This window comes from Nerophis ophidion, linkage group LG06 (genome assembly GCF_033978795.1).
Source record: "Nerophis ophidion isolate RoL-2023_Sa linkage group LG06, RoL_Noph_v1.0, whole genome shotgun sequence".
In the NCBI taxonomy this organism is placed as follows: Eukaryota; Metazoa; Chordata; class Actinopteri; order Syngnathiformes; family Syngnathidae; genus Nerophis; species Nerophis ophidion.
This window is the reverse complement of record NC_084616.1, coordinates 78,132,921-78,146,742: the sequence shown is the minus strand read 5'-3', so window position 1 is coordinate 78,146,742 and position 13,822 is coordinate 78,132,921. Positions and strand designations below refer to the sequence as shown.

The following is a 13,822-nucleotide window of genomic DNA, read 5'->3' as shown; positions in this document are numbered from 1 at the left end:
CAGAGAAAAGTGCGATTAACTTCGATTAAAAATTTTAATTGTTGCCCAGCCCTAATATATATATATATATATATATATATATATATATATATATATATAACTTAGATTTATATCACACTTTTCTAGACACTCAAAGCGCTGGTGGTGGTAAGCTACATCACTATCCACAGCTCTCCCGTCCAAAGGCAAAACCCAGTAACTCAATTTTGGGTCAAAACTGAGCTGATAATAATTTTGGAGTTCCTAGGTGATATGCTTTACATTAGTGTATGCGATATTGTCATTTGTTCCGTAAGTAAGCTGTTACGTGCATGGCAGGACCTAGCAACTACCACATAACCGCGTAGCTACAACAGAAAAACCTAGTATCTCAAGGGACCAATCGAAGCCTCTTTTGTCAGTCGCCTTATTGATCACCTATGTCTTGCAGTGGCTTACTGCGTCGACAGAAAGAAAATACAACATGTGGCTGGGCTGGCACGCTGTTTGTACAGGTTGGAGAGGACGCTAAAGGCAGTGCCTCCACAGTGCCCCCTTAATATTATTGTTTGGGGGATTTTCAGGAGAATGATCGCCCCTGGAGGAGCACTGAAAATTAGGTGTCTCCCGAAAAAATCGAGGGTATACAAGTATGACGCTGTAAAGCGCCGTTCATATAAAACTCGCGGGCAGCACCAACATTAGATTTTCACATCAAGGTGCGGGCTGTAAAATAACGTCTAAAACATGGGTGTCAAATTTGGACCGCTGTGTAATTTAATTTGGCCCTTGAGGCAATAATAAATTAACATTAGAGCTGGCCCGCCGGTATTACATAGTGGCGGTGCCACTGTATCACCGCATTCAAAGCTAATTTTCATACTTCCCAACCCTCCCGATTTCTCCAGGACAATCCCGAATTTCAGTTCCCCCCCCCCAAAAATCTCCTGGGGCAACAATTCTCCCGGATTTCCACCCGGACAACAGTATTGGGGGCGTGCCTTAAAGGTACTGCTTTTAGCATCCTCTACAACCTGTCGTCACGTCCGTTTTTCCTCCATACAAACAGTAATATATGCGGCTTCTACACACTCACAAGTGAATGCAAGGCATACTTGGTCAACAGCCATACAGGTCACACTGAGGGTGGCCGTATGAACAACTTTAACACTGGTACACCACACTGTGAACCCACACCAAACAAGAATGACAAACACATTTCGGGAGAACATCTGCACCGTAACACAACATAAACACAACAGAACAAATACCCAGAACCCCTTCCAGCACTAACTCCTCCGGGACGCTACAATATACCAAGAAAACTCGATTTTGCATGTCACTATAAAGTTATATAAGCCTTGCTTGTTCAATATTCAATGCAAAACTTGTTTGGGTCCCTATTAAAATGTCAAGTTGTTCAACTTTGGCCCGCGGCTTTGTTCAGTTTAGAATTTTGGCCCACTCTGTATTTGAGTTTGACACCCCTGCTCTAAATAACGCGGCCGCCGCGTGTTTGAGACCCGTGCTTTACTGTGTTTACTTTTGTACACCACAGATGGAGCTTCATTGGAGTATGGGTGGCCATGGTAGATCTACTTAGAGACAGGATAATAATGTAAGGCTTACCAAAGTAGGGCTCATTCTGACAACCTTTAATCTTCACTCCTCGAGGGCCCGTTTCAATGAGGAAGTGCCTCACCAAATGTTCCAGAGGGTCGCCCACTGTAGCGGCAAAGTAATACACTGAGAGCTCTGCACAACTTTGAGATCAAACAGCAAAGTAAGAACATAAGCTGGTTTTGTTGGCTTCTTTTTACCTTTGCTGCTGTGGTTGTTGACGTTAGGAGGGGGCGTGGCCACCTTCAGTGCCAGGCCATAAGCCCCTTGGAAGGAATTACTATCCCGGATCAGGAAGGTTCCAGGGTCTCTTTCTTTCAAAGCAGCGATCGCTACGGTCAAACAAAAGCAAGGTGTTAGCGACTGGAGACATGGAACACACAGTAGCTCTTTTTAGACTCAGGGTAAGAGCAAAACCTTTTGTGGGGGGGAAATATGCGGCCTGAGATTCTACATTCCAGATCATCAGCATGACTTTGTCTGGCGTTTATCAACAAGGATTAACTGCACTTTTTGTAACCTGGCGTCAACAAGGAATGTTAAGAAAAGAACATAGAGTATGACCCACATGAACTACAAACCCCGTTTCCATATGAGTTGGGAAATTGTGTTAGATGTAAATATAAACAGAATACAATGATTTGCAAATCCTTTTCAAGCCATATTCAGTTGAATATGCTACAAAGACAACATATTTCATGTTCAAACTCATAAACATTTTTTTTTTTTGCAAATATTCATTACCTTTAGAATTTGATGCCAGCAACTAGTGACAAAGAAGTTGAGAAAGGTGGCAATAAATACTGAGAAAGTTGAGGAATGCTCATCAAACACTTATTTGGAACATCCCACAGGTGTGCAGGCTAATTGGGAACAGGTGGGTGCCATGATTGGGTATAAAAACAGCTTCCCAAAAAATGCTAAGTAATTCACAAACAAGGATGGGGCGAGGGTCACCACTTTGTTAGCAAATTGTCAAACAGTTTTAGAACAACATTTCTCAACGAGCTCTTGCAAGGAATTTAGGGATTTTACCATCTACGGTCCATAAAATCATCAAAAGGTTCAGAGAATCTGGACAAATCACTGCACGTAAGCGATGATATTATGGACCTTTGAACCCTCAGGCGGTACTGCATCAAAATCTGACATCAGTGTGTAAATGATATCACCACATGGGCTCAGGAACACTTCATAAAACCACTGTCAGTAACTACAGTCTGTCGCTACATCTGTAAGTGCAAGTTAAAACTCTACTATGCAAAGCGAAAGCCATTTATCAACAACACTCAGGAACGCCGCCGGCTTCTCTGGGCCCGAGCTCATCTAAGATGGACTGATGCAAAGTGGAAAAGTGTTCTGTGGTCCAGATTATAAACTGGGGACGTGGTGTCCTCCGGAACAAAGAGGAAAATAACCATCCGGATTGTTAAAGGGGCAAAGTTCAAAAGCCAGCATGTGTGATGGTATGGGGGTGTATTAGTGCCCAAGACATGGGTAACTTACACATCTGTGAAGGCACCATTAATGCTGAAAGGTCCATACAGGTTTTGGAGCAACATATGTTGTCATCCAAGCAACGTTATCATGGACGCCCCTGCTTATTTCAGCAAAACAATGCCAAGCCACGTGTTACAACAGCGTGGCTTTGTAAAAAAAGACTGCGGGTACTTTCCTGGCCCGCCTGCAATCCAGACGTGTCTCCCATTGAAAATGTGTGGCGCATTATGAAGCCTAAAATACGACAAGATCCTTGACTGTTGAACAACTAAAGCTATACATCAAGCAAAATCGGTAAAGAATTCCACTTTCAAAGCTTCAACAATTAGTTTCCTCAGTTCCCAAACGTTTATTGAGTGTTGTTAAAAGAAAAGGTGATGTAACACAGTGGTGAACATGCCCTTCCCCAACTACTTTGGCACGTGTTGCAGCCATGAAATTTTAAGTTAATCATTATTGGCAAAAAAAAATAAAGTTTATGAGTTTGAACATGAAATATGTTGTCTTTGTAGCATATTCAACTGAATATGGCTTGAAAAGGATTTGCAAATCATTGTATTCTGTTTATATTTACATCTAACACAATTTCCCAACTCAAATGGAAATGGGGTTTGAAAGTGGATCGAGATTAAAGCAGTAAGGCAACACTAAATTGGCCCTAGGGTGTGAATGTTGTCTGTCTATCTGTGTTGGCACTGCGATGAGGTGGCAACTTGTCCAGGGTGTACGCCGCCTTCCGCCAGAATGCAACTGAGATAGGCTCCAGCACCCCCCACGACCCCGTAAGGGACAAGCGGTAGAAAATGGATGGATGGACTACATTGTCAGTTCTTTAGTAGTTAACTTGTTACTCTTGTGTGTAGACATTGTGTCGTTGATGCAAAAAAAACCCTGCAATTGTACAGTAAAATTTGGACCCTTTAGCTGCCAGTTTGTTTTTGTGTTTTTACCGCAAATCAACAAATGTAGATTTTCCCGTGTATTACTGTAAATGCACTGCGGTTTATTGCAATAAAAAAATACAGTTTTTTTCATTTAGAGAAAAATGTTGTAAAAACCACAGTAAATTTCTAAATTTTACCATTAAAACTATTGTTACTTTTACATTGCACAATTTGATGGATAACTCGCTCTGAAATAGTTATTGTTAGAATTTATTTATATTTGAAAAAACGTTTGAATGTTACATAACATATTTTTGCATAATTAGACAATATTCAAAGGGGAACATTATCACAATTTCAAAAGGGTTAAAAACAATAAAAATCAGTTCCCAGTGGCTTGTTTTATTTTTCGAAGTTTTTTTCAAAATTTTACCGGTCCCGGAATATCCCTAAATAAAGCTTTAAAGTTCTTGATTTTTGCTATTTGCGATGCGACTGTCCATTTCCCTGTGACGTCACACAGTGCTGCCAATACAAACAACATGGCGGTTACCACAGCAAGATATAGCGACATTAGCTCGGATTCAGCGGCTTAAGCGATTCAACAGATTACGCATGTATTGAAACAGATGGTAGCAGTATGGAGGCAGATAGCGAAAACGAAATTGAAGAAGAAATTGAAGCTATTGAGCGAATAGCTATTGACGCTATTCGGCCATAGCATGGCTGTACCTAATGAAGTGGCCCATAGCATGGCAGCCTTATTAGCATCGCGGTTAAAATGTGCGGACCAAACGATGAGGACTTTCGCATCTTGTGACACTGGAGCAACTTAAATCCGTCGATTGGTAAGTGTTTGTTTCGCATTAAATGTGGGTATCTAGTTTCAAATGTATATACAGCTAGCGTAAATAGCATGTTAGCATCGATTAGCATAGCATGTTAGCATCGATTAGCTGGCATTCATGCCGAGACCAAATATGTCTGATTAGCACATAAGTCAACAACATCAACAAAACTCACCTTTGTGATTTCGTTGACTATCGTTGCAAATGCATCTGCAGGTTATCCATACATCTCTGTGCCATGTCTGTCTTAGCATCGCAGGTAAAATGTGGAGACACTCTGGCAAATTAAATTTCTTGCCAGTGGTGCAACTTGAATCCCTCCCTGTTAGTGTTGTTACACCCTCCAACTACACACCGACGAGGCATGATGTCTCCAAGGTTCCAAAAAATAGTCGAAAAAATGGAAAATAACAGAGCTGAGACCCAATGTTTACAATGTGTTGAAAATGAAAATGGCGGCTGTATTACCTCGGAGATGTCACATTCTGACGTCATCGCCTCCAGAGCGATAAACAGAAAGGCGTTTAATTCGCCAAAATTCACCCATTTAGAGTTCGGAAATCGGTTTAAAAAAAATACACGGTCTTTTTTCTGCACCATCAAGGTATATATTGACGCTTACATAGGTCTGCTGATAATGTTCCCCTTTAAGTTAACATAATTTGTGATTAAATGGAATACATATTTGTATTTCTCCCAAAATAGAAAGAATACATTCAGTAACAAAAGTTACAGTACTTTATTGATACATATTATTTCCAGGCTTTCGAGGGCCAAATAAAATGAAGTGGTGGGCCACATCTGGCACCTGAGCCTTGCATTGGACACCTGTGTTCTAGAGTATTGATTAGTAGCCAGTGAGAAGGTATATTTTTGGTTTTGTAAAAGGTGTTGTAATAAATGCTTTACCTTGCTCTCTGGAGATGCCGGGCTTGTACCAGAACCTGGAACTATCCTGGACAAACTTCACACTGACTCTATTTTCCTCCTCGGACCCGAAAACATCGTTGTCAAGGGGTGCGATCTCCCCCACCGTGGGCGAGAAGGTGACGTGGTGCTGATGCTGAGCGCTGCCTGACTTCACCGTCTCCGGCCCATCACTGGGTGACCCGGGCTGGGCGGGTGTGTGTCTCTTCTCAGGCAGGGGCGGCTGAGGGGGAGGAAGTGGGATGGAGATGGTGGAGTAGCCGGAGGTGGATGGAGGCTGGAGCTGTGCTGAGGAGTAGCAGTGTCTCTTGTTGCCGTCTACGGCGGGATTGTGCTCCAAGTGGTGGTGGTGGTGGACTTCAGAGCCGCTCATCATGAGCTTTCGACCCAGCGTGGCAAAACCAGGAACTGGGCTGTCAGAGACAGGGGAGCCCTCCGTGCTACTTGGTGCGAGCTGGACGGAAGCTGCTGGATGTGGAGATGTCGGTGCACTTGTGGTATCTGGGCTGCTTTTGGGGGGTGGTGGAGAACATCCATTGACCTGTGCGTTGGTGGCTTGAGTCTGGCTCGGAGGGTGACACACCGCCTGGGACGCCGAGAACGGCACGGCGGCGGCCTCGGACGGGTGTGGAGTCTCCAGGGTGGGAGTTTGGTGGCGGTGGTCCGATGGATGTGAGGCGACAGAGTCCAGACAAGTGTTGTGTGTTGATGACGGCGCCACCTGGCTGCAGTGCTGCCGTTGTGTTGTCGAGGGCGGGACAGTCGGCGCGGTGCCGTGGTCGTGGGATTCGGAGTGCGACGGTTTGCCATCCGCTGCATGTGGCGAGGATGAGGAGTCAGTGCTGGTAACTGATGGGATTTCTGAGGACTGCTGGACGATGTTTTCAGAGGAATGATGTCCGTTCTGAGGTTGGGAGGCCACATAGTCACTGCTGATGACTGCTTTACGGACGTCATGTTCTCTCCCAGGACTGGGACTAAAATAGAGAAATGAAAGTTATCCTTTCATTATTCCTTTCGACAGCTTTTAGAAATATTCACATTTGAAATCCATGAGTGTTTCTAGCAAACAGACAACACAACAGGGAAAACAAAGTGACGCTGCCATCCCACCACTCAGGGAAACGTGGTAAGAACATAACACACTCTTAAAGCTTGACCAATTTTTACCATCCATCCATCCAACTTCTTCCGCTTAGATGAGGTCGGGTCACGGGGGCAGCAGCCTAAGCAGGGAAACCCAGACTTCTCTCTCCCCAGTCCCGAGGCGTTCCTAGGCCGGGCTGAAGATATAGTCTACCCAACGTGTCTTCCCCGTGGCCTCCTACCGGTTGGACCTGCCCTAAACACCTCCCTAGGGAGGCGTTCGGGTGGCATCCTGACCAGATGCCCGAACCACCTCATCTGGCTCCTCTCCATGTGGAGGAGCAGCGGCTTTACTTTGAGTTCCTTCCGGATGGCAGAGCTTCTCACCCTATCTCTAAGGCAGTGGTTCTCAAATGGGGGTACGAGTACCCCTGGGGGTACTTGAAGGTATGCCAAGTGGTACGTGAGATATTTTAAAAATATTCTAAAAGTAGCAACAATTCAAAAATCCTTTATAAATATATTTATTGAATAATACTTCAACAAAATATGAATGCAAGTTCATAAACTGTGAAAAGAAATGGAACAATGCAATATTCAGTGTTGATTTTTTGTGGACATGTTCCATAAATATTGATGTTAAAGATTTATTTTTTTGTGAAGAAATGTTTAGAAGTAAGTTGATGAATACAGATGGATCTCTATTACAATCCCCAAAGAGGGCACTTTAAGTTGATGATTACTTCTATGTGTAGAAATCTTTATTTATAATTGAATCACTTGTTTATTTTTCAACAATTTTTTTGTTGTTTTTATATATTTTTTCCAAATAGTTCAAGAAAGACCGTTATCTTGTCCTTTCGGTCATGACCCAAAGCTCATGACCATAGGTGAGGATGGGAACGTAGATCGACCGGTAAATTGAGAGCTTTGCCTTCCGGCTCAGCTCCTTCTTCACCACAACGGATCGATACAACGTCCGCATTACTGAAGACGCCGCACCGATCCGCCTGTCGATCTCACCATCCACTCTTCCCTCACCCGTGAACAAGACTCCGAGGTACTTGAACTCCTCCACTTGGGGGAGACCCTGCCCCAATTTTTACCATAACAAATAGGCATTTGTTTTAATGAATATTTAGGCCTACTACGCTACTGTATTTTAATGTTGGTCATCATGGTGGCCAAGAGTTTTCTGATGTAGGACCGGGTGAAAACCACTGCACAGGATAATGTCCCACGTTTCCTCTGACACAAGCCAAAAAGCTACGTTTTTACACATCCATTCAGTTTTTGAAAGTATTCACTCTGGCTGGAGTTTTGTTGAAATATTTGTGTTGGTAAAATCAGGGGATACCTTTCCTGCGTGCGAAGAGGACTGCTCGAGTGGACGGGCGTGGACGGTCCAGACATGTCGGACGGGGTGGAACAAGCACCCTGACCATCTCTGTGGGCCCTCCTGAAGGACCCGTTGGTGATGTGGTCTCTCCAGCCAACACTTTCATTGGAGTTCCGAAGGCCGTCTATGAGCGGAAGTGAACAAAGCGCAACGTTTAGTCGCAGCAGGAAACAAACACTTAACGTCCGCATGACTCACCAGAGTGTGAGTCAGGGCAGTCTGGATGTGGACGGTGGTGGTTGTGGTTATGCTCAGCTGACCCGTTGCCATGGCTGCAGGGCCCCGGCGCGGAGGAAGGGGGCAGCGGCGAAGTGGACTCGGACTGGTAGCCCGAGGCGTAGCCCCGGCTCTCGGACGGCGACGGCTGGTACGGTGAACACGGACACGCCTGTCGGGGCGTCTGGTAGCCGCTGCTGCTGCTGCTGTACTTGAGGTCGAGGTGGGAATGAGCGTGGGAGCGCGATGCCTCAGGATACGCGGGGTGGCATGAAGGCAAGGGGTCAAAGGTGAAGGCGGGGTGATTGTGACCCTGTGGGCCGTAGGAGGGAGTGACGTCCCTCCTGTGCCAGTAGTCCGCCTCCCTTTCTCTTTCCCACTGAAGCTCCGCCTCCCTGTCTCGCTCCCAAGGAAGGGACAACTCCCGGCCTCGTCTCTCCCAGTGGATCTCCGAGCTTCCTCCTCTTCGTAGGCCCGCCTCCCTTTGCTGAAGCTCCGCCTCTCGGTCCCAGTGGAAACTGTCGCCGCGGTCGAGCCTCAAGCCGTGATAAGCCGCCGCTTCTTCTCTCCTGATGCTGCAGTCCCTGCACAGGCAGCCAGGGGGCGGCAGCCCGTCCATTAGCATTATGTCGTGGTAGGGTGCGTTGGCGGGGGACTTGGCGTGCGGATGGTGGTGGCTGTGAGGCGGAGGAAGATGATGGTAGGGGCCGTAGTCGTCCTCTCGGTAGCAGAGGCGAGACGGTGCGGACAGCGGGTGGTGATGGGCGTGGCTGTGGGCGTCGAGGGAAGGGTAGGGGCAGTGGTGCCGGGACGACGGGGTCTCCGAGCAGGAGCGGTGCAGGAAGTGTTGCTGGTTGCTCTGGCGATCCCACACCAGATCCGGAGGTGGGAGAGAGTGCTGTGGATGTGGACTGTAGTGCTGGCACAGGTCCATGTGTGAGGGCGGGGAAGCCGGGTTAGGGCTGTGGGAAGGAGTCGCGCCGTGGTGCCCGTTGGTACCGGGCGCCCGATCGAGGCAGTAACCATTTGGCATAAGGAGCGTGCGGTCACACCCGGGTTCAGCACATCGCTGGGACCGGTATCCTGCCCGGCAGGAACAGGACCGACTCAGCCTGGGCGTCTCGTTCCGTTCCGAAGGTGAGGAATCGCCGTCATCTAAGATGGCCGTCTCTCGCTCTGCATCCCTGCTCCCCTCGATGCCTCCCAGGAGACGCTCCAGCTCCTCTCGCTCCTTCCTGGTCGGAGGCGGTGGACGTACGGGGTCTTCGTGGTGGTCCGGGTGCATGAATGACTGATTGAAAGGACTGGAATGGGCCGAGAGGGCGGAGTCGGAACGTTGAGCGAGGTAGTGATCGGGTCTATCCTCCGCTCCGGGGCTGCTGCCGTTGGTCGATGAGAGAGAACCAGAACTTTGACCTCGGCGCTTCTTTATCTGAGCGTAGAGACTTCCATCCACAGGACCTCTCGTGTGGGCGATGTCTGTCACCAACACAGAAACTTTTGTCACCTTTTCATTCATTGTCTCACACGGTCACGCTTTACCCTCAAGGCTGTCCTGGTATCTCTGGTTGAAGTTCTCGTAAGAATCCCAGCGGACGACCGGGTCCGCCGTGTTGTAATCCACCGTGACAGCCGGGTCGTTTTTGTGGTACTCGCGCCCTGCGGAGAGACAAACACTGGAAATTCATCTCCTGTGATCGAGTTAATCCAATTGACGAGAGAAACCTTAGTCCAGGGCTGAAAGGATTACTACACATTGTAGACCAGGGGTGTCGAACTCAAATACAGAGTGGGACAACATTTTAAACAGAACAAAGCCGCGGGCCAAGGTTGAACAAATGAACCTTTTAATAGGGACCCAAACAAGTTTTGCATTGAATATTGAAAAAGCGAGACTTATATAACTTTATAGTGACATGCAAAATTGATTTTCAAATAATACTAATAATTTAAAAATAGCAATAACATATCAAATCAAATTTAAATAGAAATTGAATGCCTCTTTTCTATTTGCAGCATTCTCAGGTAGATATCAAAATAAACTTTTCCCACAGGCTAATTATAAATGTTTATATTGTAGCATCCAGGAAGAGGTAGCGCTGCAAGGGGTTCTGTGTATTTGTTCTGTTGTGTTAATGTTGTGTTACAGTGCGGATGGTCTCCCGAAATTTGCATGTCTTTCTCGTTTAGTGTTGGTTCACATATTTGTAACAGTCTTAAAGCTGTTTATACGGCCACCCTCAGTGTGACCTGTATGGCTGTTGACCAAGCTTGCATTTCATTAGTGTGTGTGTGTGTGTAAAAGCCACATATATCATGTGACTAGGCCGGCATGTTGTTTCTACATAGGAAAAGCGGACGTGACGAAAGGTTTTAGAGGACGCTTGCGGCAGTGCCTTTAAGGCACGCCCCCAATATTGTTGTCCAGGTGGGAGTCGGGAGAAATTTGGGAGAATGGTTGCCCCCTGTGGTTTTTGTGAGGGGCACTGAAATTTGGTAGTCTCCTTGGAAAATCGGGGGGGGTGGAGGTTAGCAAGTATGAGTATTAGTGGTGAATGCGGTGTTAAAGCGACACCGCCGCTGTATAACACCGGCAGGCCAGCTCTAATGTTGATTTGATATTGCCTCAAGGGCCAAATTAAATTACACGGCGGGCCAGAGTTTGACACCCATGTTGTAGACTCTAAAAATTGTCGGCGACAGATATATTTGTCAACAAAGGTCGTGATGTAATGACTCGTGTTTCTACAGACGCACTTCCACCACTCTCAGAAGTGAAAACATGTCAAGTGTGACAACAGTTCCTCTTATTCTTGTTAAAATCATAAAAACCTTGCTCATTTTGCAAAGTGGACCTTGTTTTTAAGACAATACATCTGTGATATGCCAGCATTTGAAGCGGAGACATGATGTCGGACAATAGTGAGAGGAAGTTGTGTGAAAAGCTCGTGGTGCCCAAGACCAGACTTAAGACCAGGGGAGACGGGGCCTTCTCTGTGGTCGGTCCTAAGCTCCGGAACACTCTGCCCCTCCATGTTAGAACTGCTCCCACTGTGGAGTGTTTTAAGTCTCATCTTAAGACCCACTTTTAGTCTCTGGCTTTTAACACTATGTGAGTTGTGTGGTCCTCTGTTTTACATTTGGATTTCTATTCATTGTTTTAATTGTTTTTACCCTTTTAAAATCATTTTATATTATATTTTTATGTTGTTTTTAGATTTTTTTTTTGTTTTTTTCATTTATTGGTGGAGCCAGGGATAATGTTTGAATATTTTTTTAATATTGTTGTGCAGCTCTTTGGAAACATTGTTGCTTAAATGTGTTATACGAATAAAGTGGATTGGATTAGATTGAAAAATAGATTTACCGTATTTTTCGGATTATAAATCGCACAGACCGAAAATGCATAATAAAGAAGGAAAAAAACATATATAAGTCGCACTGGAGTATAATTTATTTATTTGATAAAACCCAACACCAAGAATAGACATTTGAAAGTCAATTTAAAATAAACAAAGAATAGTGAACAACAGGCTGAATAAGTGTAGGTTATATGAGGCATAAATAACCAACTGCTATGTTAACCTAACATATTATGGTAAGAGTCATTCAAATAACTATAACATATAGAACATGCTATATGTTACCAAACTATCTCTCACTCCTAATCCATAAATCCCATGAACCCGGCCAAACTATGAAAAAAAACTGCGATTTATAATCCGGAAAATACGGTACTTTTTGTGGTTGTTTTTGTGTACAAACTCATGGAATCATTGCCTTAGTTATCGTATTTTTCGGAGTATAAGTCGCTCCGGAGTATAAGTCGCACCTGCCGAAAATGCATAATAAAGAAAAAAACATATATAAATCGCACTGGAGTATGAGTCGCATTTTTGGGGCAAATTTATTTGATGAAACCCAACACCAAGAATAGACATTTGAAAGGCAATTTAAAATAAATAAAGAATAGTGAACAAAGGCTGAATAAGTGTAGGTTATATGAGGCATAAATAAGCAACTGCTATGTTAACCTAACATATTATGGTAAGAGTCATTCAAATAACTATAACATATAGAACATGCTATACCTTTACCAAACTATCTCTCACTTCTAATCCATAAATCCGATAAAACCCGGCCAAACTATGAAAAAAACTGCGATTTATAATCCGGAAAATACGGTACTTTTTGTGGTCGTTTTTGTGTACAAACTCATGGAATCATTGCCTTAGTTCATTAAAATGCGTAGCAAATAGTAGTTTTTGCTTTTGTTTGGTTACCGTGTCATCATAAATCCATCCATCCATCCATCTTCTTCCACTTATCCGAGGTCGGGTCGCGGGGGCAACAGCCTAAGCAGGGAAACCCAGACTTCCCTCTCCCCAGCCACTTCGTCTAGCTCTTCCCGGGGGATCCCGAGGCGTTCCCAGGCCAGCCGGGAGACATAGTCTTCCCAACGTGTCCTGGGTCTACCGGTTGGACGTGCCCTAAACACCTCCCTAGGGAGGCGTTCGGGTGGCATCCTGAGCAGATGCCCGAACCACCTCATCTGGCTCCTCTCCATGTGGAGGAGCAGCGGCTTTACTTTGAGTTCCTCCCGGATGGCAGAGCTTCTCACCTTATCTCTAAGGGAGAGACCCGTCACCCAACATTTGGGCCGCTTGTACCCGTGATCTTATCCTTTCGGTCATGACCCAAAGCTCATGACCATAGGTGAGGATGGGAACGAAGATCGACCGGTAAATTGAGAGCTTTGCCCTCCGGCTCAGCTCCTTCTTCACCACAACGGATCGGTAAAACGTCCGCATTACTGAAGACGCCGCACCGATCCGCCTGTCGATCTCACCATCCACTCTTCCCCCACTCGTGAACAAGACTCCTAGGTACTTGAACTCCTCCACTTGGGGCAGTCACCATAAATAAATGAAAAAAAATTACATTTAGCACGTATTGGTGTCGGCTGATCACACTCCTAGATGATCGGTATCGGCAGCAGGAAACCTTGGTCGGAACATTCTTACTGATCACTAATCAATAAGGTCGAATGGAGCAGAAGGACACCAACTGCAACCATTGTTGTCCTTTGTTACATGTCTGACTATTTACACAACCGTCCCTTTTCCCGCTTAAAACAAGCCAGACCAGGATCCGTCAAACCACATCAAAGCCGAACTAAACCGTGGTAAAGTGACGTTGGTTACCAAACGACGCCTGGTGTGATACTGACGAGGCATACGTCCTCAGGGGACCTGTGATAATTCATCATGAAGACAAGATGGAAACTGACTTGAGGGGTCAGTCCAACTAGAACTGACGTTTCCCTTTACAACTATCTTTGAGGTTCTTACATCCAAGCACAC

At 45.5% G+C, this 13,822-nt stretch overlaps 1 protein-coding gene across 5 annotated transcripts in view; it reads right to left on the bottom strand.

Annotated features, from left to right (window-relative positions):
- Positions 1–13,822, bottom strand: part of tns2a (tensin 2a) — a 164,882-nt gene that overhangs the window by 10,865 nt on the left and 140,195 nt on the right. For all 5 annotated transcript variants that reach the window (XM_061904901.1, XM_061904903.1, XM_061904904.1 and 2 more), the window contains 6 exons: positions 10,002–10,118; positions 8,442–9,938; positions 8,202–8,367; positions 5,741–6,735; positions 1,800–1,931; positions 1,609–1,704 (listed from right to left, as the gene is read on the bottom strand). In XM_061904901.1, coding sequence (XP_061760885.1) covers positions 1,609–1,704; positions 1,800–1,931; positions 5,741–6,735; positions 8,202–8,367; positions 8,442–9,938; positions 10,002–10,118 — 3,003 coding nt within the window. The remainder of the gene's footprint in view (positions 1–1,608; positions 1,705–1,799; positions 1,932–5,740; positions 6,736–8,201; positions 8,368–8,441; positions 9,939–10,001; positions 10,119–13,822) is intronic.